Source organism: Ambystoma mexicanum, chromosome 4q (assembly GCF_040938575.1).
Source record: "Ambystoma mexicanum isolate Mex_15411 chromosome 4q, UKY_AmexF1_1, whole genome shotgun sequence".
Taxonomy (NCBI): domain Eukaryota; kingdom Metazoa; phylum Chordata; class Amphibia; order Caudata; family Ambystomatidae; genus Ambystoma; species Ambystoma mexicanum.
This window is the reverse complement of record NC_090928.1, coordinates 248,158,384-248,182,930: the sequence shown is the minus strand read 5'-3', so window position 1 is coordinate 248,182,930 and position 24,547 is coordinate 248,158,384. Positions and strand designations below refer to the sequence as shown.

The following is a 24,547-nucleotide window of genomic DNA, read 5'->3' as shown; positions in this document are numbered from 1 at the left end:
CTCTGGGGGCACCCAGGCCGGGGACGCATCCCGAACCCGCCTCACATGGCTGGGGGACCCACAGGGACGGCGTTGCCCGGCAGGGGCACCGTCCGGACGGCGTTGCCCAGCAGGGGCACCGTCCTCGAGCTGGGCCCCGTCATTGGGCCCAGCACACGTGGCGAGGCGCCATCCTGGCGCCAGCACAACACACTCACGCGGAGTCAGGTTCACTCGTGACTGCCGAGCCAGAAGCGGCTCGGACCTTTTATTAGGTTGGTCACATGGGCAACCATGTGACCACACAACTCCGTGGAATGTACCATGGCCCCTCACAGGGGTGCCATGCAACAATGACTCTGCCGATCCCGGGCCCATCGGCGGTGAGTTGGCTGGAATAAAATGAAAATAAAATCAGGAAGGGGATGAAGTAACGCAGCCCGGCCCACTCCCACCGGAGCTGACTGCAACATAAGTGTATGTTCAATATGCTCCATGATCAGAGCTCTTATAAGAAAGCACAGACGTATTCTAGAACATCTGCAAATAAACATGCCCTGCCAGGCAGGTGGAGTTGAGGAGATCCTGCTGCTTTGGCTTGCCCCCTTAACTGCAAGGGCCAATTTCCCCCACACTGCGCTCTTCAGCACCATATAGAGCGGGTATCCTGCCACTAGATGAAGTGTCTCGGACAACCTTCCCCATGCACATCCAAACGGAAACACTGGCAGAGGCCTTGCAGGAGATGCTCTATGTGCAGCATGGAGTCTCCAGGGCTGGTACTCGCCGTTCCCCCGCCCCCTCCACGGCACCCAGTCATGTTCGCTGCCAACACTGCGCTAATTGATGAGCTTCTCAGGACCGGATCCTGTCTCAGATCTGTAAGGAGGGAGCGGTGGAGCATGATAGACATTCGGTAACAGCATGGACGCTAAACTGCAGTGAAGGGAATATAGCACTCGATCACTGCTGTCAACATGCAGGCTCTGCCCCAGTAATTGGAGTGAATGCGGCCAGTGAACTTGGCACTCCGAGGAAGTTTTCAGTGCCCTCTGCATGGGGGCGACCAAAGGCTGGGAGCTTTAACATAAAAGAATAAATGAAGAGGTAAAGGAAGGTTTATAAGCAAAGCCACCAGTGTCCCAATGCAGGCCCTGCACTTCTTGAATTAGCTAGCTCGTACAGTGTAAAGAGGAACAGGTTTCCAGTCCAGGCACCAGGTTAGAAAGACAAGAAGTGCAGGGCTCCATCTGCTCGCAAAGGCAGGGTTTTAATATTTTAAGTGACAGTTGTCATCCAAACAACCAGGTGCACTGGAAAGGATATATGTTAAAAAACCATAAACGAAAAGATCGAATTACGGACACCACTAGTTCCCCCTGCATCACATGTATTGTATGTGGGGGACACCCCTGCAACCTCTGCAGACCATAATACCGAACTAAGGGGGTGGGGGCCACCCCAGCAGCGCCCGCTCCCCTAGGTCGGTATTGTGGTAGTAGGTATTTTAACTAGACTGAATGCACACTATTAGTACATTCAGTCTTTTATATACAACCTTTTCGTTTATTACCCAGTGGAAAGACACACACTCTATACATCATGCTTGCACAAGTGTCACGCTTCAGTATTATGAGTACTGCCTTGACAGATCGTGTGAAGAATGCACTGCAATGCTGGGACTGGGTGCTGCATGCATGCACTGCAATGCTGGGACTGGGTGCTGCATGCATGCACTGCAATGCTGGGACTGGGTGCTGCATGCATGCTCCATGGTAGGAGCTAAAGAAAGAACACTACTCCTGCCTGGGGGAGTGAAGTAAATGGCATAGCCTAGAGTCTTTGCCAGCAGCGTCTTGCTGCCTGTCCCACATCCACCACACAGAGTGGGGAACTCACCAGGTGCAACTGCCCTGCCGACAGGTAGATGGCCCCACCATCCTGCCACTGGTGTGCGCCCTCTGCTACTGACGACTTCCTGCCCGCACTCCTGCTTGGGGGAGAGACTTGAACAGCAAGTGGCTGTGCCACCAGTGTTGCACTGCCTGCCCTGCAACTGGTCCTGACACCCTGGCACCTATGTCCGGCCAACCAACGTCTCGCTGCCTGACACCCGCCACCAAGAAGTGCAATGAGCAAGTGAGGGTTGCAGCGCGGTAAGCGCTTGTGTGCCCTCAGATACCGCAGGGTCCTGCCCACAGTCCTGCCTGGAAGAGCAAATAAAACAAAAGTGAATATAGTGTGCCCGGGGCGCTTGTCAGGGAAGAGACTGGAGAAGTGAACATGCACAGGCCCAATATGAAACTGGACCGGCACATACATTCTTGCAAAATTACCATAGGGTTGCAACTCTGTGAGAGTGCTTGTGCACCCTCTGATACCAGCAGCGTTCCGTCCACCATGCCTGCCTGGGGTAGTGAAGAAAGTAGCGATGCCCTGACACTATGCCACCAGTGTCACCCAGCCTGCCTGCCTACCGTCCTGCGCGTCTCTTCCAGCCCCTGAGCTGGGACATCACCTGCCCAACTTGGCTGCCGGGAAAGAGGGAAGCCAAGACCGGCCAGGACCGCTGCCCCATCATCTATAGCAGTGGCCCCTGCTGGAAGGAAGGGAAAGACCTAACTAGCACATGCACGAATCAACAGGAAAGAGGGTTGTAGCTCACACAGCCCCCCTGGGGCTGGCAAGGTCATGGCAACAACCCCTGGAAGTAAAGGGGGGAAAAAGTATGTGGCTGGTGTCGCTCCAGGAAGAGCAAGTGGCTCATCAACAATGTCACCCGGCCTGCCCAGCAAGCTGCCACTCCTGCCCTGCGAACATCAAGGGACCATGCCGTTGTGGTCCCTGGCGCTACCAGGTGCAGCTGCGGTGCAATGAACTGCCCTTGACCCACGGTAGTGACTATCCTGAACAGACACTGCAGTGAAGTGAAGTTGGCCCCTGCAGTCCTGCAAGTGCTCAAGGAGGACTCAGTGAACCTGTGTTTTGATGCTGTGAGACTGCCGGGAAGTTATATATGCTTAAAGTGGCCCCAGTTCAAATGGATGCGAAGCTGTGCTCCCGCGTTTGTAGGCATGCTCGATATGGTGCCAGCAGCTAACAAGGGCATCATTCAGTGGTTGAAGTTCCACTTACCCCAGGTTAATAAAGGGTCTTGTAAAATGGGGTAAAGCTGCCAACATACCACCAGCAGTTTGCCAAACCTGTCACTCGCTGATGAATACATGTAGAATCCTTGATCTGCGTGACATGTCTGAAACTACCAGAGTCCCTCTGTATGTGTCATTGGGTCATTCCACGAGTTGTCTATTCTATAATTTCTGTGTGGCCTAAGCGGTGTCGTACTGTAACAGGGGTGGGGGGAATCAGTTTGTATTTCAGTAATATTTGTTTGTTTGTTATGAAAAAGGAGGCATGTGGTGTGTGATTCTCCCAAGTGTGTTGCCCTTTTAAGAGGGTCAGTGTAATGTGTGGCCCTTCCATGTGTATTGCCCTTTTAAGATGGCCATGAATGTATCGTGGCCCAAGCTAATAAAAGGAGCAACAGCAGGACCATGCCTCAGGCTGGCTGCAGACTCCATAAGGGATTGACTGCGCCTCGGTTTCATTTAAGCCTGCAGGCCGACACTGTGTGAGCACGGGCCTGCAGGCCATAATGTGGTGGGGCCCTCGTGCCAGCAAGGTGGCTAGGGTCTGCATGGTCTGGGTATGGCTGCCCTGCCCCCACCTAAACCAGGTGTTCCCCGGCAACCGCCTGAGGCACCGGGGGCTGTGCTGGATGCCTATAGCAGGCCCCCCCACCCCAACAGCTAGCTGTCTAGAAAAGAGACAAAGGAATGAGTAAGCCTTACCCATTACATTACACATGTTAAGTGAAACGCCTTTTCGTGTTACTGAGAGGCGTGGTTGAATGATTGCGAGATATATGGGAAATGATCATGATGGCATCTTTGCTTGTCTCTCGCATGTCGCTTATTATATCTGATGGGTTGTCACTGTACAAAAACAATGCAGTTGTTTGTGTAATATCCTGTCGTACCAGATGCCTCCACTGTTGAGTCTAGACAGCTGCCCCACCTTCTATAGATGGGCAGTGACTACTCTTTCTAGAAGGAAATACATTGCCACTTAGTCAAGATGTGCTTCCTCTAAACCCTGGTGACCTTTTTGTGTTTCATGGTAGAATATTTGTGTTCTATACGCTTCATTCAGGTGTGCAAAACTATGCTTCGACAGGTTCAACCATCCGAGGTCAATTGAAAACGACATGTGTTCGGATGAGGGTTTGAACTGGTTACAAGTGAATGAACGAACTTCAAGGAAGCATTAGGGAGGTGTGATGATGTGAAGGCTGATCATGTTATCATAGGAACTCTGTGCTATGGGTCTGTGAGTGGACATATTGCCCAGGAGGGCTCCAGTCTATGCGCCAACTTAGAAGTGGGTGTCTACTTGTGAACACTGTCTGCCATAAGACCAATCTAGAGTGATTTATTTCTGAAATGTTGCCTGAGCTCCCCTGGAATGATCCCACTTAGCTACTTAAAAGAAATCATTTTCTGTTATCTTGCATTTGCATAGCACCTCCTGCCATCTTTTATGGCATTAACGTACTTTTGCCTGTCAGAGAGGCAAAGCAGGAGTATGTTTGAACATTCAGTAGTGGTAGGCCGGAGGAAAGTTGGGCAGATAGTTGGGATGAGGGTGAGGGATAGCTAAGATGCTTAGGAAGGCATGAGAAGGAAAAGGTGGAGGAGCTTGGTGTACAATTGGAACAATTTTATTGTGGAACTCTACTGTGTTCTATGGGGTGCATCGCCAAAAGGAGATATCGCTGAAGAAGAGTTGTTTGCTGCAGCGGGGGTAATGTCTAGAATTTACTCACTGCATGGCGAACGTGGGCTTGTTGAAGCCACGCCCAAGAAAACACAGACAGCAGAGCCCTACTTACTTCTCAATGCCCACAATAATATTTGGAAGGAGGCGTTTGTCAGAAATCCACATTTGCCAAGTTTGCAAAAGCTCCCTGAAAAGCGAGCAAAAAACCCTCTGATTTTTTGCTTTCTTCATTTATGGGCCGATTACTCGAACCCTAGGCTTGTGTGGAGTGGTCAGACTTTTAATACTTCCACAGTGTCATGGTGAACCATGCCCAGGAAAACACAGCATGCAAAGCTTCTCTATTTACTCCCGTAAGCCCTGATCGGGCACAAACAGCCAAGTTCTATAGATGGGAAAGATGGAAGGAAATATGGGCACATTTAACTCGGGATGGCATTTCGACCACGGCTTCCTTGGGGGCAGAAGCCCCATGCTGGGCCTTCCTGGAGGTTCCTGGTAATGGTTATATTGGTGTGTGAGGAAGAAATCCTCTTAGGCTGGGGGTTAATTTACACAATTCAGCCTTTGACTAGCTTGCTCACCCTGGGCTGCAGTTACTGTGTCCAATTAATAGAGGGCATCATGCAAATGCTTGGTCAAAACAGGGGTGTATGGCCTAGTTAACAGATTAGATGGCTCCAGGTGTGCCGTTTATTTACTTTTTTGTGTGTTTAAGGGGTTGCTACCTGCTGTTTTATGGCTGCTTCAAAAGAGCTTGAAAATTGGAAATGTTAAATTTAAAACATTATGATGAAACCTCAACATCATTTTTTTATTTTTTTTATTTTATTTGTTTGGCTGAAATTTAACCTTTCAAATATTTGGTACAAAAATAACTCGTAATTTACAATCAGTATTGTTCATCGATACACAATAAAATTACATTTTTCATCAAAATAAAAAGCATCATTCTTAGACCTTTTGTACAAACATATAACTACAGAATAACTGACAGAAATTTGACTAAAGCAATATATATAGACAGACGTTCACTGTTGATTAACAATCCCCAAATTTCATCATCCGAATGATGGCAATAAAGCTGTAATTGGTTTTTAAAGTAAATTTGTCATAAATGGACCAACACTGGACAACACACAACTTGAGTTAAAGACTCAGTTTGCTCAAGGTTTTTGCAGAAGTGACACCAATCATGTTGTTTTAATTTACTATCCCTTCTGGCCATAATGGCATGTGTTGGATAAAGATTTAGACGCATTCTGAGTAATTGCTGTCTCACAAGATGTGATGGACATTTATGCAGGTATTTTTCCATTGTGCCCATTTTTTTGGAAGAAAAATAAGAGGGGAGTAACCAACACATTTTTTGCATAGATCTTGAGTCACAATCCAATCATGTTGAAAGAATATTTTTTTGGCTTTTGACGGATTCAAGATTAACAATTGTAGAGATATGTCGGCTTCAGTTAGAGCTTTAAGTACACTATTGTACCACAATTTAGGGAATTTATCATTTGATGTTAGTAAGTAATGTGCAATAGTGTTCAGCACATTCTGATGCACCTACCAAGCACTTCCTGAAGAAACAGCACATTTCCCAAATGACATTACAATAAATCGAACAAGTTCCCAGTTCCAGTCTCAGTAAAGCAGTTGGAGCACAGTTTGGTAGTTTAAGAACATATTTCCAGAACAGACTTTCATACCGATCCCAGTACTGTCTCGTTTTTGGTGTTTGGGATTCGGCCCCGTATGACACTACAGGTATAACTTTTTGTTTGTAAAACGACAATATGTGATTGATGGTAAACTTTCCATATTTGCGCATTAGAATTGATGCTTGGGAAGCCAGGGTTTGAGCTTTTGCGCTAAGAATTAGAGAATTCTTTTGTTGACTTGGACAACTTGAAAAAAATAAGCCTAGATATTTACAGTTGTCAACCACGTCAAGGTTTTGCTTATCAAGTGTCCATTTACACCGTTTGATGTTTTTCTTGCTTTTGTTCTTTTGAAATATGACCACCTGTGTTTTTTCTGTATTATTAAATTATTTGCTCTACTATAGTTGTCAAAACATTTGAGCAAATTTTGAAGGCCTTTAGGGGTCTGTGATACAAGTACAAGATCATCGGCGTAAAGAATCCATTTAATCTTTTGTGTTCCCAATTTTGGTGCATCACTTTCTGTGTTATCAAACTCGATTCCCAGATCTAATAGGAAAAGGTTAAAGATTGTTGAGGCTAAAATGCAGCCTTGTTTAACACCTCTTTCTGAGCTAAAACTCCTAGATAACTGCCCATCTAGTGTAAGTCTAATCTGGACAGTTTTATTAGAGTGAAGATCTTCAATTATTCTTTGAAGTGAGTAGGGACAACCATACCTAGTTAGTTTGGCAAAAATCAGATTGCGATCAACGGAGTCGAATGCACTGCGAAAATCAACAAAAGCCATATATCAGTTTTGATTTCGATCAGTGTATTTGGCTTTTAACATATTCAGAACTATCATATTTGGAATGGTACCAAGGCCAGAGACAAACCCTGTTTGAAAAGGGTCACGCATATTAGCTGAATTGAGCCATATATTCAGTTCTTTCAAAACAATCCGGGAGTAGATTTTACCTGACGCATCTAATAGCGCGATAGGCCTGTAGCTCTCTGGTTTCTCTCGATTGCCCTTTTTGTAAAGTGGAACAATGATGGAATGTTTCCATGAACAGGGAATTAACTGAGAATGATTGATTTGTTGAAAAATAGAGAATAGGATGTTAGACCATAATTCGGGATGTTGTTTGAATATATGGTTCGACAGCCCACCGGGCCCAGGGGCTCTAGATGCACTAATAGTTTGAATGAAGTACAATATGTCTGTTCTATAAATGTTAAGAAAAAAAGGAACATTTTTGGATTTGATGTGAACAGCACCCTTCTGCATGGGCGGGGCTAGGATTTTCTGAAAGTATTCTACCCATGTAGATTCTGTTACTTGTTGAATTTGTTTACAGTGCTGTTGGGTAGAAGTTAGCTCATTTAAGACTTTCCATATGCGTGTTGTGTTCTTGTCTTTTATGTAATCAAGCATTTGTTCTCCGTCTGCTATTGACATTTGTTCTTTATAATGTCGAATCCAATTCCTATAGTTAGTTTTTAAAGTCTTTAGTTTTTGATACCGAATGCATAATGGAAGAAGTGCCACCTGCCGCTTAGCCTACCGAAATAGTGCTTTCCGTTCTTTTATTTTAAGATCAAATACATGGTTTCTGGGCTTTTGTTGATTTACCCTATTCATGGGTTGTCTCATTTTGTGTAAAATATCTTGATACAGAGAACTGGATACTGGGTGCGGTGTAGATCTATTAAATGTTGCTTCAAGCGTTATACCAAATTGTATGATGGAATGTGCGTTCCATCGTAATCTGTTAACGCTATTATTAGCAATAACAGAATGCCCCCATTTTGTATTTACAGATGGTAATTGTCATTGTGGAGCAAGCCATTGGAGGCAAAGCAGGTTGTGGTCACTCATTTTTTGTTTCTTCAATTTTAAATTTAGATGAGTACTGAAAAAGCGAGCTGCTTACATATACATAATCAATGATTCCACTGGATCCTCTTTGAGACCAAGTATTATGAGGTGGGGAATCCTCGAGGCCTGACCCATTCATCATGATAAAGCCTCTAGATTTGATTAAGTGGTTCCATAGGGTTCTCCTTTTGTGTTCTGTGGTCATTACCTTAGTTAAACTATGGAGGTTTAAATTACCAGCTATGATAGTATGGGCAATTTTGGAAACAGATGTCATATAATCCAACAACGTGGAAACATTGATAACAAACTCAATTTCATCAGTGTTTGAAGGATTCCAGTAAAGATTAACCAGAGCATAGAGGATGGTGTTAACAGAAATAATAGTCAATTGGGAGTAATGATTTGGAGAGTATTTATGGATAATGGTAATATTAGCACTAATTTTCGTGGCGGTGAGAAGGCCACTCATCGGCCGGCCTCTAGGGCCTTTTAAGGCCAGAGTTGCATGCATGTCATGATTATCCCATAAAATTGAATTAGTAATCCACGTCTCCTGTAACATTACAATATAAAATTCTGATAATCCATTGTGCTTATTGCCAATTAAGTGACTGAAACCACATGTGTTCCAGGAGACAAGGGATATTGCAACTTTGTCATCTCTGTGCTCTAGTTAACTTTTGGTTGCATTACACTGGCATTGGCATTGTTGATTTACTGTCATGATGCCTCCCCCCGGGCATCAGGACCAAGGCCGGGAGCAGGCATCCAGACATTTGTTTAAACCTCAGCAGCCCTGGCTAGGGGCTGTCTGGGTTCAGTCCTGGCACCTTAGGCGCCAGGCTCATCATAGAAATCAGTCCTGGCGCCATAGGCGCCAGGCTCATAGACTTTACTTACCTGATGCAGACCATGCTGCAAAAGAGTCCAAGCCTACATGAGGCCTGGATGGGACTATTTTGTTACAGGGACTATTTTTTACTCGGGTGTGGCTCTAGGGAACTTCTTACCTGGAATTACTTTGGAGGCTATTTAAACCACACCCGAACAGCAGCACATGCTTCGCGTTATTCTGCATCCAGCAGCGTGACGCTCACCGTGCCTGCAGCCAGCATCCAGTCTTCTGCCACGCCCACGTGCCTGCAGCCAGCATCCAGTCTTCTGCCACGCCCGCCTCGAATCCGGAGCTCCTAGAATAAAGAAGAAGAAAAGGACAAGGTTAGAAAACAAACTTATTTCAAATTCCTCACCTAATTCTGGAACCATTTCATCTCTGGACCTGGAAAGTACATCAGTCCTGCACGCGTCGCTTCGCCAGCTCCAGCACGGCGCCATACTCACCAGTTCTCACAGCATCTTTCGATCTGGCACTGTCTCCATCATTTCTTCGCCGTAATCCGGCACCTAGGGGACACAAGAAAAAACAAGGTGAGCCAAGGGAATCAACAAATATAACCTCTTACCACCATAGACTTACCTGATTTACCACCGGCGGTATTATTCCATAGCTCTCCACATTTTCATATGCCGCATCTGTAAAGAGGGAGAAAAACAACACGTTAACGCATGCAATAGTTACCGGACAGCGTTGGGTAACACAGACTCTTACCTGAACGCCAGCAGCAGCTACGAGACCTTCTTCTCACAAACTCAGTTGCAATTTAAGGAAGGAAGGGAACAAGAGTGAACATCGGGCACATTGAACTCTTTGAACTTGATACTTACCAATCCCGCCAGGGACTTCAGAGTCAATACTTACCGGAACTCTCCCAACGCCTTCAAACCAGTGAAGTAACTGGTATCTACGCGCCCCTGCAAGACACGCAGGATGGAGAGCTCATCTTTTACGAACATAAGGTGAGGCTACTAAGGGGATATCGGAGGTGATTAGTGGGGGAGAGCGAGAACAGTTGGGAGGCCATCACTAAAACCCACAGGTGGTTAATCCCTGTCTCCACTTGCAGGAAAATACTTCTTCGGGTCCAGCAGACAAGACTAAGCGGGCCAGTCCAGACAGTCATCTCTGCACTACGTATCACGTTGAAGGAGACCGCAGCTGTCCGGGTCCGATCGACACCCCTGTGGGGTCCAGGTGAGCGTAACATTTACATCCATTGCAGATTCTTGGTTACCGTCACTAAGGCACCAGGTAACATTTTTTTTGGGGCCTTCTTTCATGAGTGAGTTTGACTCAACTTCGTTTTGTGATTCACACATGACAAGAAAACCCATTGAGAATAACACCTCCTTTGCTTGCCAGACAAGATTCTTGATCACTCTTGACCGGAACCATAGTCTCACTGTGCTTCGTTGATGCATAGCAATGAATTCAACCTGTTCTATGTCTGAGCTAATGATGTCATTCAAAGAGTCAATGTCAGAGAATATTTCCAAAATGCTCTGACGGTTTAAGGTGTATTGCGTATGTGGCTTGGGGCGACAGCTCAAGAGTAATGATCCCAAAATATGATAATTGGGCTTAGTTTGTGTTTTCTCTTGGGATACTGAGACATTTTGCTTTAATAGTATCGAAGATGGTTTATGTGTTTCAGCTACTGGTTTGTTGGGTAGCAGAGATTTAAGCATTTGAGCTATTTCAGCCCCGTGATTATCATTTTGAATAGCCAAGTTTGTTAGTAGTGTTAGAAAACGCTTGTTGTTGCCTAGAATCGCACCTGTTTACTTCTACAGCATTATCAAGACACATACACGATGTTGGATGCAGAACGGGCTTGCTAATGGATTCAGGAACCTTGAGGTCTTTCTGAGCTGAACATTGAGTCATATAGGCATCAACTGCTTTTCTAATTTCCGCGCGCCATAGAGTTAAGTTTTCTTTTTCATCGCGAGATAGATTTGTGTTCAATTCTGAGCTGAGCAATTTGGTAATTGTTTTGGAAGGTAGTTGTTTATGCGTATCTGCATGAGAATTCACTGCATTTATTAAATCATCCAGAGGTTCATGAAAAGTCACTTTTTTGTTGGAGAGAGAATTAGCATTCACAAGTTGCTTGCAGGCTTGCGCCAGTAATAAGTATTTTTTTGCAACGGCTGAAGATGCTAATTGTGAATTTGAGTTTGGTACATTGAGTTGTTTTATGAACTGCTTAGAAGCAGCAGACATCGATTGTTTGGTACCTTTGATGTTCTTTGTTTACTTTGCCACAATATTTGGCAATTTTTTAGAGCCTTTTTGCTTTGTTACATGATCTTTTTTTGAAAAGATTGTGTAAACCTCATTATCAGTTGTGTTTACAGGAGTCACTTTTTCCTGTTTTTCCATAGTAGCAGAGTTGGACGGAATGTTGGAAGAGAAGTTAGCAAATTGTCCAACAATGATGTTAGGAAAACATGGGAGCACTGGTGTACATAAATTAGACCCAGACCATAGTTGACCACCCACAGCAGTTCCAGGTGACGTGGCACAATCAACCACTGTTATGAGTTTTGTTTTTTTGGACTGGGAGGTAGTTACAGTATCATGAGGCAAAAGAGTAGCATTATAATTCGATTGCCATTTTATAACCGAGTTTAGTAAATCAGTTTGCACATTTATTTTATCATTTAGTGTGTCAAATAGTTTGATCAGAGTGTTCATAGTAGTGTGCCTGGCCTCGAACGACATAACTACCACTTTCGACAAGCCATCCTGCGCTAGCTGGGGATGAGATTCTGATTGCCTACGTGGTGTTGGATTTAAAAAAGAGGATGATGACACACCTTGATTCCTGTGTGGAATTTGAGAAATGTTGGGTGAGAATGATAATTTCTCTGCCAAAACATGGTTTGAAGTTTCACTCTGAGAGTCAACTAGGTCAATGGTTATTGGAGCAGCATTTTGTGATACAGGTGGGGAAGAGGAATAGTTTCCCATCACAACACTAGTATGTGGCCTGGATTCACCTCGAAGTACTGTACTATCTGATAGTGATATATCACAAGCTGTCATTTCTATTACGTCTTCTGCATCTTGCAGTGGGGTTGAAATTACTACCCCTGTTGCACCTGCTATGCTGTTTTTGACTGGCATGTTGCCCATGGTATCAACGAGAGGTACAGGCAGCCGATTTTCATTGCCAGTAGTGGTAGGAGCTGCAGGAGAGCAAAAGGTGCAAATATCAGTAGAATTAACGGCAGAGTCTTTATTTCTGCCCCGCTTTCGTCGAGCAGGTGTCATTTTAGGCGTTGAACATGTTAACACAGCATTTTCATCTGTTATGACACCTGAATTTATTTTCAGATTTCTCATTGTCATCTCTCGTGCGTGCAGTCCGCCAGAGATTTGGGAGCAAAGGCATTCCAGTTCTTAAGGTGTAGATGTGCCGCATTGTTTATCAGTAAGAGTCAAATACACTAACAAGAGATTTACCACCATGTAGAAATAAATTTCCTGAACAGATAAAACCCAATTGGAAATTCAGTTATCAGAATGGAAAAGAGGCTTACTTTGAAAAAAGAAGAGCCCCTTTTAAATTTAAACACAAATGTTCTTAAATAACGCTCCAACGCTGCGCCGCGAACAGCAAACAGTACTTTCGTAGTACTTCCGCGGTGCACGCGCAAATGAGCAGGAGTGGGTCTATTTGTACCGCTCTGCCTCGGAAATGAGGGGTTGGGATTTGCCAAGCCAAGAGCCTAGAAACAAAGAGAGGACAACAATGAATGGTAAGGCTATGGCTGCAGAAGTGACTTACAGTCTATAAGAGTCTTTCAGCGTCTTTATGGGTATGATTGGGCAAACAGTCTTAGCTTACTTTTCTTAAAGCTGTAGCTCCAAATCAGTGTTGCGAAGAATACAATCCTCCCGTGAGCGAAACGACTCCTGCTCAAGCACGGCAGCAGCTAAATCCAACGAAGGTTAATAGAGTCCACGGACGGGAACAAGAACAGCAAACAGTACTTTCGTAGTACTTCTGCGGTGCCTCAACATAATATAACATGACCTTACCAGCTGGTATAAAAGCAAACCATCTTCATATCCCACGCACCCAAAAGTAAGTGAATGGGTACATGCAATAACACTCAGGATAAGGATTCTACTGAACGTGCATTTAGCTTTGGGAAAAGAACACATCCCAGCAGACAAAGACATTACACAATATGTTTATACAGCTTAAAACGTGGCATGGCAAACCATAACATAACGCAGTGTAGTATACCAAACCTAACTGAGTGTAGCACTTCATAACAGGGCATAGATAATCTAGCTTATTGCAGGCACATAGCAAAAGATCGCTAGGCATCCCAAACAAATAATCACACACACACAAACGCACCCCACAAATACTCTACACATACACACATCCTCCCCCTTATGCTCTAGAGCAGTGGTATTCAAACTGTGGGTCGCGACCCCCTAGGGGTCCGCGGGTGCATCCCAGGGGGGCCCTGAGAGCTCAGCATGAAAAAAGATTTTTTTTTTTTTCTTTTTTTTTTTAGATTGGAAGAAATGGGCAGGGGTGGCCCACATGGGCGGGCTGAAGCATGAAACTGTCTCAGGCAACAATGAAAAAGTGGCCCACAGTTGTATATGGATATTCATTCCTTTAGTCACAGACTGGGCCTCATTACTACTATGGCGGACCAGTAACAATGGTGCTGGTAAGCTACCGGCACCGTTGCTACCGTTCCGCCATAGTAAGAGTTGTGCTCGTGGGTGCTTGACAGCCCCCGCCAGGTCTGACCTCAGCTCGTCGGATGCACCAGCACCGTTATTAACGGTGCCGGTGCATCCGAGCTCCCCCTTCCCATTTGAGCCATATGGGGCTCAAATGGGAATGGGGATCTACCGGCACCTTCGAAAGGGCAATTATCATGTCCGCCTAACTCGGCATGACCTAGTAATTGCCCATTCGCGGGTGCCAGACCCGGATGCAACTCCAGTGGCAGCCGTGCCGGTTTTACCGGCACAGCTACCGCCAGAGTAGTTATGAAGCCCACTGTTTCAATAGTACCCAAAGGGGTGCTTTGTGTTAAAATGTAAGTAAATTGTGATATATTCAGCAACAATGGTCAACATTACTAACTGCATAGTGGCCCCTCACCCATTATGGAGGAGCTAAGGAGCCAGCCCAGTGAAACAGTGAGCACTCTCTCAGCTGCTTTATCCAGCTAATGGAGTGCTCCTGGGCTGGCTGAACTGTCAAAGGGAAACACTGTTTCCCTTTGACAGTTCAGTTTAGTTCCCCAGCCGCACATGCTCACTGAGCCATGCAAGTGCTGGGGCGTTTTGCTTCGCCAGCATTGCATAGCTCATTGGAAATGCTGGCTGGGGCACTGCATGTCTGTATGTCCGAGGGGGAGCTCCTGCGCCTCCTCGCACATACGGACAGAGCAGCTGGAGCAGCACCCACACACAGGCCAATGCAGAAGGTACGTTTATGTTCATTGTTTTTATTTAAACATGTGTATGGATGCGTTATGAGTGAGTGTATGGTGATGGATGCTCATGTGAATGATAGAGTGATTGCTGTATGAATGTGCAGCGCCTTGCATATACACATAATCATGTTCATTGTGTTAGGACCAGTGGGGCCCAGGGGACAGGGATGGTATCTTTTTACCGGACATCTATCATTCAAAACCCTCTGCCTTGTCCACAAGGCTTTCTGGGGCCTCGGTCCAAAATACCTTCAGCTATTCCTCCGCAAATACCTCCCCTCTCGAGCTCTTCACTCCTCTACCTCCAACTCCCTCAGGGTCAGTCGTTTATCAAAGAAACGAGCTGGGGGTAGATCTCCGTCTTCGGCTGGGGCCTCCCTCTGGAACAGCGCCCTGCCACTCTAAAACTTGAGGAGAACCATCTTTCTTCCTGCACTTATCAGACCTACCCTGTCTGCTGCCTTAAACGTAGCACTTGCAAATTGCTGGCTGCACTACCACTGTTTGTTGCCTTTATTATTTATTTATTGTTATTTATCTGTTTCTCCTCTGCTTCGCACTTTCCACTTCTCCCCCCTTCCATGCATTTTTCCCCTCACACTTGCGCGTTCTCAATGTCACTGGGCCTAGTAAGATTGCTGTTTTATTCTCCTCTGTTCCCCTCCCTTGCCTTGTCACGCTCTGAAACACTTGTGTACGAGCGCGATAGAAATAAAATATCAATGCCTCCTCCCTGGACTCCCAGCAACAATTGCAAACTGTTTGGCTATTTACCCATTTTTTGTTAAAAGTATGCTCTACAATGCAACATTTTAACCTATTATTTAAAAAAAAATTCACAGGGGGAAACCCCCCCGAACCTCCCTTTAATGCCCCTCCACTTAAAAAAGATTCACCAGCCGCCACTGGCCCTCAGACTGTGTTGGGAACGGGATGGGGGAACCGAGGGACTATGGTGGGAGCACAATGGGCGGGAACCATGGGATAGTGATGGGAGCAGAGTGGGGAGAGCCCTGGGTGTGTGATGGGGTGGGGAGAGACCAGCGACTGGGTAGGAGTGGGATGAGGGAGCCCAGCGACTTTGATGGGAGCAGGTGACGGCGCGCAATATATACTGTCCATTTGGCATTTCTGGGGGGTCCCGACCTGCCCAAATTTTGCTCAGGGGGGCCCTGGCCAAAAAAGTTTGAAGACCACTGCTCTAGAGACACCTTTACTGCACTTGAAGACCTCTGCTGCTCATTCTCTGGCACTCGTTAGTTGGTACCAGGCAATTTAGCCAAGCATGGGTGGCTTTGTTTAAGGATTGGCCTAGTGAGACATACTCTGTTTTAGTTGGGTTGGACATCAGGTTTTTCCGGCTCATCCTCAAGTTTTGGCTGGTTGAAAGGCCATCCCTGAGCTGTGGATGTCGGATGCACAGTTCACTTTAAGATACAGCTCTGTGTTATCTAGATAGTTATTGGGCCTCATTACGACCCTGCCGGTCCGGAAAGAACGGTGGCGGTAAAACCACTGCCACTGTTCTTTCCGGACCGGCTGACTCAGAGTCCTGCAGGCGGGAGGTGTCACTCCCGCCAGGTCTGACCTGGTGAGTTTAATACCACCTGCCTGCAGGCAGACATGGAAACACTGGCTCTGTCATAGACGGAACCGGTATTTCCGGTATTTCCATGGTCCCCATCCCCATGGAGTCCTATCGGACTGCATGGGAATGGGGATTTACAGAATTCCGCCTCCGGAATTACCGGGTCACTGGGATTGTAATGCCCCGGTGATTCCGGCAATCACGGAGGCGGAATGGAATTACCGGGCCGGTGGTAGCCTTCCGGTTTTTCCGGAATGGCTAGCCTCATTACCAGTCCGGCGGTAACCGAGCTGGAAAAAACGGCAGGTTACCGCCAGACTCGTATTACCATTCTAATGATACGGAGCACCACAGGTTCGATCCCCGGGTCCGCGCTTGGAAACCTCTGGGTATTAAGCACGTAATAAATAACCTATCATATCATATCATATCAAGCGCTACAGATGGCGTTTAATGTGAGGATAGTCCAGACAGCGAGATTTACATCTGCATCTGCATTTCTCCTATCTACGTACGTTAAGCTTGCTCTCTATTGGAACCTGAGCACACCACGGAGTGGATGTTTTCTGGTGCCAAGTTTTTATCTGGGAACGTGCACCTACCAACTGTGTCATGGTTGGTTAAAAGTTGATCATAAAGTGTTGATGTAATGTTATTTGACATTTGTATAGCACCTTTTCCCATTGTTATGGACTCAAAGCGCTGTAGGTGAACGACCTGGGGGGACCAAAGTAGGGAAGATTTGTCAGAGGAGTTTAGAATGCATGTGTGCATTTTAGCCAATACGAAGGTAGGTAGGGGTGACCAAGTCCCTGCTAGTGACCCATGTTGAGCTGGCTTGTGGATGGGTGCCGGACGGTTGTCGGGAGAGTATGCGAGTGCAGGAGACTGACTGTGTCCAGCTAGACAGATGTATTTATTTGTTTTGTTTATTTCTTGTTGTTGTGGGACATAGCTGCATTCTAATGACAGAGGTACTGTGCAATGTGACTTCAATTGGTGTATGATGGCAGAGCAGATGCGTGAATGTGGGTGGCCATGCCTTTGGCTATCTTCCATCGACATGGAGTGCGATACATACCCATGCGTCCTGGCTTGGTTCCAAATACACCCACATTCAATACAATACAATGGCTAAAGTCAAAAGCGCTGCTAGATTTTGGAGAGTGACAGGGTTCAAAATGCACCTAGATTCAATATTATTTATTTATATAGCGCTGAGGACGAGGCCCATAGGCATGGGAGCGCTGACAAACAACAAGAAACATAAACAGGAAAGCTAATCATCAATGAGGATACAGGCTGCGCAGAGTAAGTCAATAAAACAGAGCTGCCTGGCTAGTGCCATACAAGCACCTGTATGTGAGGGAAAGCAAACGAACGGTGATTCTGGAGGCAACAGGCAGTGTTTTTCTAGCCTCATAGATATGATCCCTCCTACATAGGCCCTCCACACCCTCCACTGCATTATTTTGCACCATCTGTAATCAAACCAGTTCTCCTTTGCCAATGCCCTGCAAAAAACTGGAGCAATAGTCCAGTTTGTTGCCAATTATATCACTGGCAATGATGGCACAATTATTGCGGTTCAGAAAAGGTCTTAACTGAGCTAACAGTTTAAGAGTAGGAGTAGGAGGAGGAGGAGGAGACAAGTCTATTCATGTGCGCCTTCGTGTTGAGTTCTTAATCCCAGATTATACCCAAAAGCTACACTTCGGGGAGTGTAGTCCGCTATTTGAAATACACAGAACTCTGCTTTTTCAACTGGGCTGCCATGCTAGTTATCGTCAGCTCAGTTGTTGTGTCATTAATGGCTAAGCCATTGTCTGTCATCGAAGTCTGTATAAGCGAGTAGACTGAGTTGATGTTTTCCATATCTCTAGTTTGATCGCCTGAGAGAGGTATAGGACACAGAGTATCATTAGCGTAATTTGTATATATTACTTCATTGGCGCCAAGCAGTTCAAATAAGGGCTTGGTAAAGATGTTCTTAAATGAGAGAGAAGCAGGAACCCTGAGGGACTCTGCACGTCACCACAAAATCATCAGCCTTGGTGTCACCATGAACTCTGGCTGAGCGATCTGACAAGAAGGATTTGACCCAGTGGGCCGCTGCTGGAGAAAAGGAGGCAGAATTTAATAGCCTCATAAACAGGAGCACACAATCAAATAAGTCAAAAGCTGCAGACAGATCCAGGAGCATAAGGAGAGCTGTGCCACCTTTCTCAAAGACCTGGAGAATGTTTGCCTTTAAATCAAGTAGGGCTGATTCTGTGCCTTGCTCACTTCAAAAGTCCAACCGCCGCTGGCATAAGATGGTGTTTTTAGACAGAAAATCCTGTACTTGAGTATAGGCAGCCCAGTTCAAGATCTTAAGCAGGAACTGGATGTTGGTAATAGGCCTATCATTTGAGGGAACATTGGGATGAAGAGATGGTTTCTTGAGTAAAGGTGAGATCCAAGCCTGCTTAATGCATGGCGGAACAAAGTTTTCACTAAAGGATGTACTAATATATTTTGTGATCAATGGAATAAGCTGAGCGGCACGAGCCTTTACAAGCATTGCCTGGACATCTCCCTTGCAATGGATAGGTTTTAATTGTTGTAAAATATCAGAAACTTTAGGTTCCATAACCATTCTAAACTCAAACGCAGGGATGGTGCTCTTGGATGTTTGATCTTGCCCCCTCTAGGGCAATACATTTGTTCACAATGATCTTATTCATCATAGCGTCTTGGATGGACGTACACCAGACTTTATCCTTATTAACTGTAGGAATAGATGGACAGGGGTCTTAGCGCTTTAAGAATTGTAAAATGTTCTTTAGTATCAAAGATGGCCTTTTCATTCCTCTTGTCATAGGTCCATTTTTCTGCTAGGATAATGGCAGATTTATGAGAGTTGACTACGAGATTACATTGATTTCTATTGTCCTCTGAGTTGCTTTTTTTCCACGACTCAAAAGCCTTACGTTTAACAGCCTTTAGGTCATGAATTTCAGATGAATACCGTTCTTTTTCCTAACAAACTAAGTTTTTTCTGGAGCCACTATATTAACTGCATTGAGCAGCGTATTTTGGTATGCTTCAGCAAGTTCGACTGCTGATGCATAATTGGCCAAGTTGTTCAATGTTGCTTCTGCTTATACAGCGGCTAAAGTCAAAAGCGCCGCTGGATTCGAGACAGTGGCAGGGTTCAAAATAAACCTAGATTCAATAAGGTGGCTAAAGTCAATAGGGCAGTTAGATTCTAAATAGTGGCTGGAATCAATATACACAGTACTGGCAGTGCACACAGATCGTCGTCCCTTAACTGCTTGTTGCAGTAGACAGGGATGGGGTATTGGCTTGGCTGGGGCACCCAGGGATACAGGAAAACAGGTGATGGAGGCACCCAGGGAGGCACCCTTTGCTTTAGCCCTTAACCAGCTGCCCGGGCAAGGCTACACTGGAGGAAACTCCTAAATAGATGTGATTCCGGGTCAGCTGACCTGAGAGACAGCCAATAGGAAGGGTGGGTGGAGAGGAGGAAGGAGGAAGGGCCTGGCATGGGGAGGCCCAAGGCGATGGCATGGCCAAAGGCCACACTAGAGCAGGAGGCAACAATAAAGGGCCAGGTGGATAAAATAACTTACCGCTCCAGCGGTCGGCAAGCTGGAGTTCTCTGGGATTGCTGTGGCCGGAGGTAGTAGACTCCTGAGGTTTGCCTTGTCCCTTATTGTTAGGGAGGAAATGTGTGAGGTGGACGAAGATGGCAGCATGGCAAGTCCAATTTAGTGGGATAGGTTAGGTGCATTTTGTGAGGGGAGAAGCAATGAAGATGAGGTTGTGTGTGTTACCTTCGATGTGGGTGGGTGTTAAATCTATATCAATAGATTTTGTGAGGTCATTTTGGTGGTCATGGGCTCTAGGCAGGTTGAAGTTGCCAAGGAAGAGGTGTGTTGAGTGTGAGATTGAGCCTGACGTGAAAAGGTTGGTGATTTCATCCCAAAATGACCCACTCTTGTTTGCTGGGCAGTGGATGAGGTGGACATTGACAGTGTATCTCTGTGACAGTGAAAGGGGCGAGTAAAGGAATCGAGTGAAGGGTGGCCGTAGGCACTGCACGTCCAGTCTGATTTGTGGATGACTGTGAGGTCCCTCTATCCTCCCAGCACGCTGTACGCTTTGGATGTTATATCCTGATGGAACAAGACTATTACCATATGGGTTGTGATGGGGTAGGGTAGTGCCAGGTTTCAATGATGAAGATTGCATCAAGCTCCTGGGTACTGATGAGGTCCATGATATCAGCTGCTTGTAAGACGTCTGAGTGGATGTTGGTGAGCATCATGGTGGGCAGGAGGACTGGTTGCATCAGTGGTGTAGGGATTTTCTTGAGGTTGGATGCATGTTTGCCAGGCCTTGGGATTGCAACACTGGGTGTGGCTGAGGCCTGAGGGAGATGCATAGTGATGTATGTTCTGGTGAGTTAAGAGGAAGAGGTTCTGGCACTCCCTTAGCCTTATCCCAGCTATACAGGGGCCAAACCGGTGATGTACTGGCTTTGGGTGCCAGCGTTGAGGACGCCTAGTGAGCCCTGGTTGCTGATTGGAGGGGTGAGAAGTTGCATCCTAGCCTTGTGACCAGTGGCACTCACTTTTAAGGTTGATGCTCCAGGCAGGATGAATCCCTTTATGGTTCTGGGTTGGCTCAAGGTGGTACAGTGGGTGAAACTCCGGCATGTGACCAAAGGCCCTCTTTACACGTAGGAAACTAGCCACCCACAAGCCGTGGGAGGAGCTTAAAAGTTGCCACTTGAAGCAAGAAATATATCAGGATGGTTCAGGTAGCGGCTGGAGGGTGTGCAGGAGGCAGAGCCTGCTCACATCATTGGCACTCACTGCACAGGAGTAACCACATAGAATACCGACACAAACTGAACACACGCGTACCGAGGGAAAACCTGCGTAGGCGCTCTTGAGAGAAGTAGCATGATTAGTGCTCCATTACATAAGCGTCCTGAATTGGCCCCATTACATAAGCTTCCTGATTATGGCCCCAGAGGGGTTCTCTCAAGTAACAATTGGGATAGCGCTTAAATGGGACCTCTAAATGTAAAACTATACGCCCTCCAAGGCACACTGAAAAACAGACACACAAACAATAGCCCTTCAAGGTAGACACTAGACTTATGACAGGGCACATGCTGAGGCACACCAGATAACTGAAGCACCAATATGGCCCTTCAGGAAAGGTGCTACATTCATGATTTCGCACCTGCTGAAGCACCCTGAAGACATTAGGCCATTCTAGGAGTCAGGACAAGCAAGGCAAGCTGCCTGACTGACTTTTCTAATTGCCACACTGACCCGTAGAGTCCACTGAAACCCACCTGCAAAAGTCTTAATAATTATAGTCCAAGCCTGGTAGAGACGAAGGTGTAGAGCCCAGAGCGTTGGGGAACTCTGTGGTATCACAATACAACCCCCCACCCCGTCCGTAATCCCTCTCACATTCCTCTCTTAATCAGGAAGTCCGGTAATGGCAACTGACCCCCATGCTCGCCAGTAGCTATCCCCAGGCTATTCCTCATGTGTTCTCCATCTTGAAAGATATTCCTGGCTGTCTGCAAGCCTTGATACACTGAGAAAAGAAATTATGTGTTTATATGATTATGGAGGATAGGAGGTTTACAAGGAAAAACTCCTAGTCCGGGTACCACGTTGTCTACTCCTTCCCAAAACCCTCTGGACCCCTGACGATCCGGTCACCCCCCTCTCCTCGGAGAATTTTCTACAGATCTAACTGTCAGCCTGTCAGAAAACTCGCGTACAAGTGGTTTGCATTGATGTCAATCTCATATGGGTCCTCCCCTATTATTAGATCACAGGTACTTGGGACTATGCCTCTACTGTAAATAAAAAAATATGCGTCACTACAGTCGCAGCAGCTGGCCAATAGGAGGCACTGATATAACAGATAAAGAAGTGGAATTTAACCTCTTGCTTGTTAGAAGTTCCCAAAGAAAAAATGCATAACACAAAAGGACAAATAAATGCATCTTGTTATTGTGTCAACTAAAAGCTTTTGAAGCGGCACGTACATCCGAGTGTTGCAAATGCTGCCACTGCCGTTGCTCCATGTAGATGCACAACATAATCCCCGAAAATAGCAAAGATTCATACATGATATTTCCGGCACAAATCTGCCCTGTCACGTTATTTCGGGATCCGAAAATGGAGAGACATCTGGCTCAGGTAACACAATGTTGTGCTTTCCAGTCATGCATTCCACAGAGATGTCACGCCTTCGTTGACCAGTGGGGAATCCGAGTCCCTTGGTAAGCCATCCCTTTATCTCTAAACATCTGCGCGTTTTTCTCTGTTCTGCTGTGTTTGTCAGACATGGCCTTACATCCTCTCCAATCTATTTAGACAGGGTTTCAGTGGACTTCCGTTTATTATTTGCACTTTTCTCTACAGTGGATGGGTGTGTCGTAGGACATTTTTGATGTGTCTATAAAGTAAGGCAAACTGGATGCACTGGTCCTGCGCCCTATCTCCTTCAACTCCCCCATTTGCCCTTTGCACGTCCATTTCAATTTCTGTGATAGTTTTTGTAGTTTTGTTCTGAATTATATAACATTCGCTTCTATGACAACTACTTTATTCTCTGTCATTCTTATACAGATTGCTCTTTTATTTGTATCCATTTCTTTTAGATCAATTTTCCACAAATCTTTCTCGTATTTACAGTTGCAGTCCTCTCTCAAATCTGAGCACAACATGGTTGTCATAATCAATATAGGTGCCAAAATACTTTGGTGGGTGGCTGTTCCTTGGCCTCCGTATACACTCTTCCGGGGGTTTCCCTGATGGACGATGCCCACTTAATTTTGTGGACACTTTCCAGAATTGGTCTAAAGCGCGTCTAAAATTTCAGGGTTCCACTGTCAATCAAAACCAACCCCACCTCCTAAGCAATGTGACGAGCAAAAAATATTCATCAAGTAGAAAGGAGGACTCTCCCAGATTCTTCATTGCCTAATGTGAACCTTTTACTTAATCGCACAGCGTAGTGTGCCAAAGTGTGAGGAGTAGCAGAAGTGACATCACACACCTGATGCCCCACTTCCTGTGATGTCACGTGACCCAATTACATCACAGGAAGTGATGTCTTATGACCACTGTTGACACAATGATTTTGCAGATGTACAGACAACTTATATAGCATGTAGTTACTGAAGCAGACAACATACTGTTTAAGTTACCAACCGTATTTTAACTAAGGTGCTTCCAAGATATGGCATGATTGGATTCATGAGATGACTGGGTACAGCCACAAAACCAACATAGGCTACTGCCTTGAAATGTCAAAACATCTTCATATGGCCAGTTATTGCTGTCTTATGATAGTTTTAGAATCATACAGCAGGATACGTTCAAGACTGCATGTATCATCTACAAAGCAGTCACGTTTACCACACTGCTTACCACATATCTGGTGACACTCGCTCCTTGCGCAGCAAATCGACCAACCGGCTCGAATCACAACTAGTCAGCAAACAGAGGACCCGCAAACAATCCTTCTCCTGTCACGCACCCACCCTCTGCAGCTTGATCCCCTTATCGACTCTGCCGCAACAATTCTCCAATTTCTCTAATCTCTCAATACATGGCTTTTTCTACAGCACCTAACCATGGACTAATCCCAATGGATGCACAGAAAGCAACTCGGAGCACTGTGCTACTGTTAAAAGATGCCAACCTAAACGTCGTACAGCGATCCGCTGCTCATGAGCTACGTCCGCACTTTAATCAATAAAATATTGAAATAAATAAATACAGCAGGTATCGTGTTTACATACTTAATGAAGCCCCACAATTCCAGGTATTACCTTAATATGCCACATGTAGCCTACTATTTGCTGCTACTGCCATTTTATGCCTGTCGTAGTCTCATATGCCAGCTATGTCATAATATGTGCAAATTAACAAGGGAGGTCCTGGGAGTCCCTTTGCCAGACATTAGTCCTGGTTACGAGCGACTTATCCAGAGTCTTTAGCTCACTCTCTTTCACAGAGAAGAAATATCCTTAACATATCAGTCTTTGTCCTGGGGCAGTCCAGCACCAAAATGCTAGGCAATTCTCCTCTGAACAAGAGTACCAACAGCAACCCCAGACACGTGTTTCAGTCTGGTTGGACCTCATCAGTAGGGTGGAGCTGTGCCTCTCTAAGAATAGTG

At 45.8% G+C, this 24,547-nt stretch overlaps 1 protein-coding gene across 3 annotated transcripts in view; it reads left to right on the top strand.

Annotated features, from left to right (window-relative positions):
• GALM (galactose mutarotase) overlaps positions 1-24,547 on the top strand; it is a 343,990-nt gene that overhangs the window by 37,184 nt on the left and 282,259 nt on the right. The window contains exons 1-2 of one of the 3 annotated variants that reach the window (XM_069607808.1): positions 10,005-10,206; positions 10,314-10,441. The exons of the other annotated variants lie outside the window; for them this stretch is intronic. Coding sequence (XP_069463909.1) covers positions 10,178-10,206; positions 10,314-10,441 — 157 coding nt within the window. The 5' untranslated portion in view covers positions 10,005-10,177. Of the gene's footprint in view, positions 1-10,004; positions 10,207-10,313; positions 10,442-24,547 lie in introns of those variants that run through there. 3 annotated transcript variants of the gene reach the window in all.